This window comes from Belonocnema kinseyi, chromosome 5, assembly GCF_010883055.1.
Source record: "Belonocnema kinseyi isolate 2016_QV_RU_SX_M_011 chromosome 5, B_treatae_v1, whole genome shotgun sequence".
Lineage (NCBI taxonomy): Eukaryota > Metazoa > Arthropoda > Insecta > Hymenoptera > Cynipidae > Belonocnema > Belonocnema kinseyi.
In genome coordinates, this window is record NC_046661.1 from 96079681 (window position 1) to 96083418 (window position 3738).

The 3738-nt window shown below is 32.2% G+C and overlaps 1 protein-coding gene across 1 annotated transcript; it reads left to right on the forward strand.

The window, feature by feature from the left end:
• Nucleotides 1-412: 412 nt before the first annotated feature.
• LOC117173788 (serine/threonine-protein phosphatase 6 regulatory ankyrin repeat subunit A-like) lies at nucleotides 413-2468 on the forward strand. Its single transcript, XM_033362431.1, has 3 exons — nucleotides 413-1877; nucleotides 1982-2221; nucleotides 2374-2468. The coding sequence occupies exons 1-3, from the start codon at nucleotides 413-415 to the stop codon at nucleotides 2466-2468; spliced, it is 1800 nt and encodes a 599-aa protein (XP_033218322.1).
• Nucleotides 2469-3738: the final 1270 nt, after the last annotated feature.

The following is a 3738-nucleotide window of genomic DNA, read 5'->3' on the forward strand; positions in this document are numbered from 1 at the left end:
CTGCTAAGGACGCCGTATCAGACGGCAGCAACAAAATTTAACTTATTTTTGTCTGTGAGATTAGTGCATTATAATATCGTACAAAACTCCGGGACCTGATTGTGCGTTATCATATTGCGCTTTCTTACAATATAGAGGTTTTGAAATATCATTGTGCGATATATTTTTCTCAGTGTAGAAAGAGCAATGTTAACAGTAATGCAATGTTAACATTACACCTTTGGAAGTAAATTTTAGACTGCACATAAAACTTGTTAAATCAAGATTTGTTTGGCCCTACAGTTATGAAATGATTTTACATCGACGCAAGAATTAGGCCGTAATTTTGTTCCAAATCCAAGAAAAGAATGTTCTCTGACTTTTTTGGTCTCCTATGTTACAGATATAAGTGAAAACTTTGAACCGTTTTATTATGTCAGCTGATCCAGGGAAAGTGAGTTTTGGTCTTATGAAGAAAGATCTCGAAGCTGGCAATTGCTTAATAAATTGCTGGACGAACACCCTGAAGCAGCCCTATGGCGAGATGACGGAGACTATAAACAACCTGTGTTGCACTATCTCGCTACATAAATTCGTAAAACCAGTGGACCGTTTAATTGAATTGGGTGCCAACATAAATGCACAAGATAATAGACAGCGAACTCCATTGTATCAAAGCTTAAAGTCATACCTCGCTAATGAGGTATTCAAATCTTTACTAAAAAACAACGCTGATCTCAATATTACTACTTATAGAGAGAAAACTATACTTCAACAAGCTCTCACACATTCGTCTCCAGAAGCTGTTCACCTCATTCTAACAAAATTGTACGACGAATACCCAAAGAATGTATACCCAAGTGGAGCTAGCGAAACAGAGGAAGACAAAAGAAGAAAAACAAGTGAAATTGCAAAGTTCCTTTTAAACCAGGAAATTGATCTTTATTACCCTGACTTTGAATATTCACTTCTGCTACACTTCGTTCTTGGAAATGGGGACGCAGAAACTTTCAAATTGGTTCTAAACGAAGGAGAATTCGTTTCTATTGATGCTCTTGCTCCTCAGAAGACTTCATTACTTCAGTGGGCTCTTTATATCGACGAGTCGTTTGTAAACTGTATCATTGACTTTGGGGCAGACGTCAATCTTCAAGGAGATGCTGGAACTGCTCTTCATATTGCTACTGATTTTTTCAAACCAATAGACAAGGTGATGATTCGTTATCTATTGGACCAGGGCGCTGATGTGAATAGCAGAACTGCCTTTGATAGGTATACTCCTCTTCACAATGCACTTGTTGCGGGTAATGAGGAAATAGTCGAGATGCTTTTGAATGCAGGGGCTGATATAGGAGCTAAATTCTTCTCTGATAGTTATGGAAGGCGGCAGTTATTATCATCGCTTAATATAGTGTGGGGATCTACTAGTTTTAAACAATCATCCATTAAAAAGAAAGCTGAAGCGGTTTATAGCGATTGGTCAATACTTGTTAAGCAGGCTCCTTTCTTCGATAAAAAGTTGATAAAACTTCTTCTTGAACGAAGCACTAATAGAAACATCGCGGCTCTGTTGAGTTGTAAGGATGAGAATAATTTAACGCCTCTTCAACAACCATGTATAGAAGGTCATTTTGAGGTTGCAAAACTATTGATAAAGTATGGTGCTGATATCCACAGTAAGTACTCTAAAGGAAATACTCTCCTTCATCATGCTGTTTTGGGGATAAATGAAAATAAAGAATTTTTGGATTTCTTGATTCGAAATGGCTTGAATATTAATTCTCAAAATATTAATATGGAAACAGCACTTACCCAAGTTGCTTTACGTCGTCCCAGTGAAGCAGTACCAATAATAGAATTTTTAATGGATATTGGAGCCTATCTTAATTCTCCAGAAGGTAAGTAGCATAAATTTGAAAATGTTTCCTTATTTGCACGTTAGATTTCATAGAAAGCAGCGCCTTCTAGGATTTCAATGCATTTTTAAGAATCCTGCTTTCAGGACAGAAAATCACTTTTAGTGGTTGGACACCACTTCACATAGCAGTCATTCATCAAGCTCCGGAACTTTTTGAGTGTTTATTGGAACAAAAGGCTGATTTCAGAGCTCTAGATCGAGATGGAAAATCGCCTTTTGATATACAAGGAAAGATGCATGGACTGTCAAAGAGCGCTGAAGTCTTAATAGCATTTATGGCGACGACTGATTATGTTTTTCCAGATCTTGAACATGATGTATCTTGTAAGAGTGACTTCAAAATCAAATCTCTATTCTCGCAATTTTGTAGGATTGAAGTAGGACGCATGAAAGCCATGAAAATCTGCGATGAGAGAAACATTTCGTTTTTCCAATTTTTGACTGATAACTTACTAACAGTTACTTTCTTTGCAAAGTATGGGCAATTGATGCAGATTCTGGAAACTGGAGTTTACAAAAACAAATTTCCTGTTTACGAGTTTTTATTGGAGAAGCGAATCGAGAGGGTTAAGAACATGTTGCGTTTTACAGAAGCTGTCGAAAAGTTGATTCAGAAATACGCTGAAATGAAACTACCTTGTCTCGTTATTTGTCACATTTTCAACTATTTAAGCGTAGGGGATTTCAGAAATGCGGCGAGAGCGTTATTAGTATAATTTTTTTTTAGCTACGGTAAAACAAAACGACTAATACTCAGATTTCTTGATATTTTTTAAAAATTTGTTTCATTTAGAATAATGTTTTTTTATCATTTTTTGTAGTTTATTCGATAGCATACATTAAATTAGAAAAAAAAAACAAACATAGTTTTGGAGAAAATTATTCAACTTTTTTCTCGATGTATGTAACAACTATATGAACTACTTTTTGTCTATATAAAGTTATTCTATTTAAAACTAGAATATACTACAGCGTGTAGTGAAAGTTTATTTTTTTAAGCTGCTAAGGAATTATCTATTATAACTAATTTAACATCTTTAAATTGAAATTAAAAATGTTATTTACCGACATATATATTTAAAATGATTAATTATTAAAATAATTTATATGAAAATAATGAAATGCATCTGTATAATATTGATACACATGAATAAATGATCTATAAATAATGTACAAAAAACCATATTGACGTCAATAATACTAGACGAATATCCGTTCCAAGGATGATGAAAGTTTTGTCAGAAAAATTAATTATTGTGTGGGGATTTGTTATTATTGCTAAAAAAATTAATAGAACTCTTTTTCAAACTGTAACATTATTCAATCTAGAATGCGCAATTGGAAAATCTTTTAATAACAAAATTTTTCACTTTAGATTTTAATTTTTAAGCGAACCTTTTAATTTTAAGAATTTTTAAAAGCAGTTTTAAAGACTTAAACAATTAAAAATTTGAAGCTTTTGAAATGGAAGATTTTCGATAAAAAAAATTTACTTCATCAACTGTGAATATGAATTAATAATGATTTTTAAAATTGAACTGTACTTTAAGATTTTGAAAGTTAATAATAATTGATTTTACAGGACAATTCGGACTCAGTTCACAATTTTATAATTTGCAGATTCTATAATGTTAAAAATTAATCTGTTTTGATTGGAAAATCTTATTACTTTAACAAATTTAAACGTCCGATTGAAACTTTATAAACTATTTTCAACTTTAAAATAACTTCAAAATAATATATTGATAATGAAAAGCTTCTATACTACATTTCAAATATTATTTCAGTATTTAAACTATTAAATTTGTCATTATTCTTAGAAAAAATTCGATAAAGTGGAA

Bases quoted from the DNA above. Each gene is read 5' to 3' on its own strand.
- LOC117173788 (XM_033362431.1), top strand. From the start codon at position 413: ATGTCAGCTGATCCAGGGAAAGTGAGTTTTGGTCTTATGAAGAAAGAT. The intron at 1,878-1,981 runs GTAAGTAGCATA...TCCTGCTTTCAG, and splicing joins CTATCTTAATTCTCCAGAAG to GACAGAAAATCACTTTTAGT. The intron at 2,222-2,373 runs GTAAGAGTGACT...TTCTTTGCAAAG, and splicing joins TCTTGAACATGATGTATCTT to TATGGGCAATTGATGCAGAT.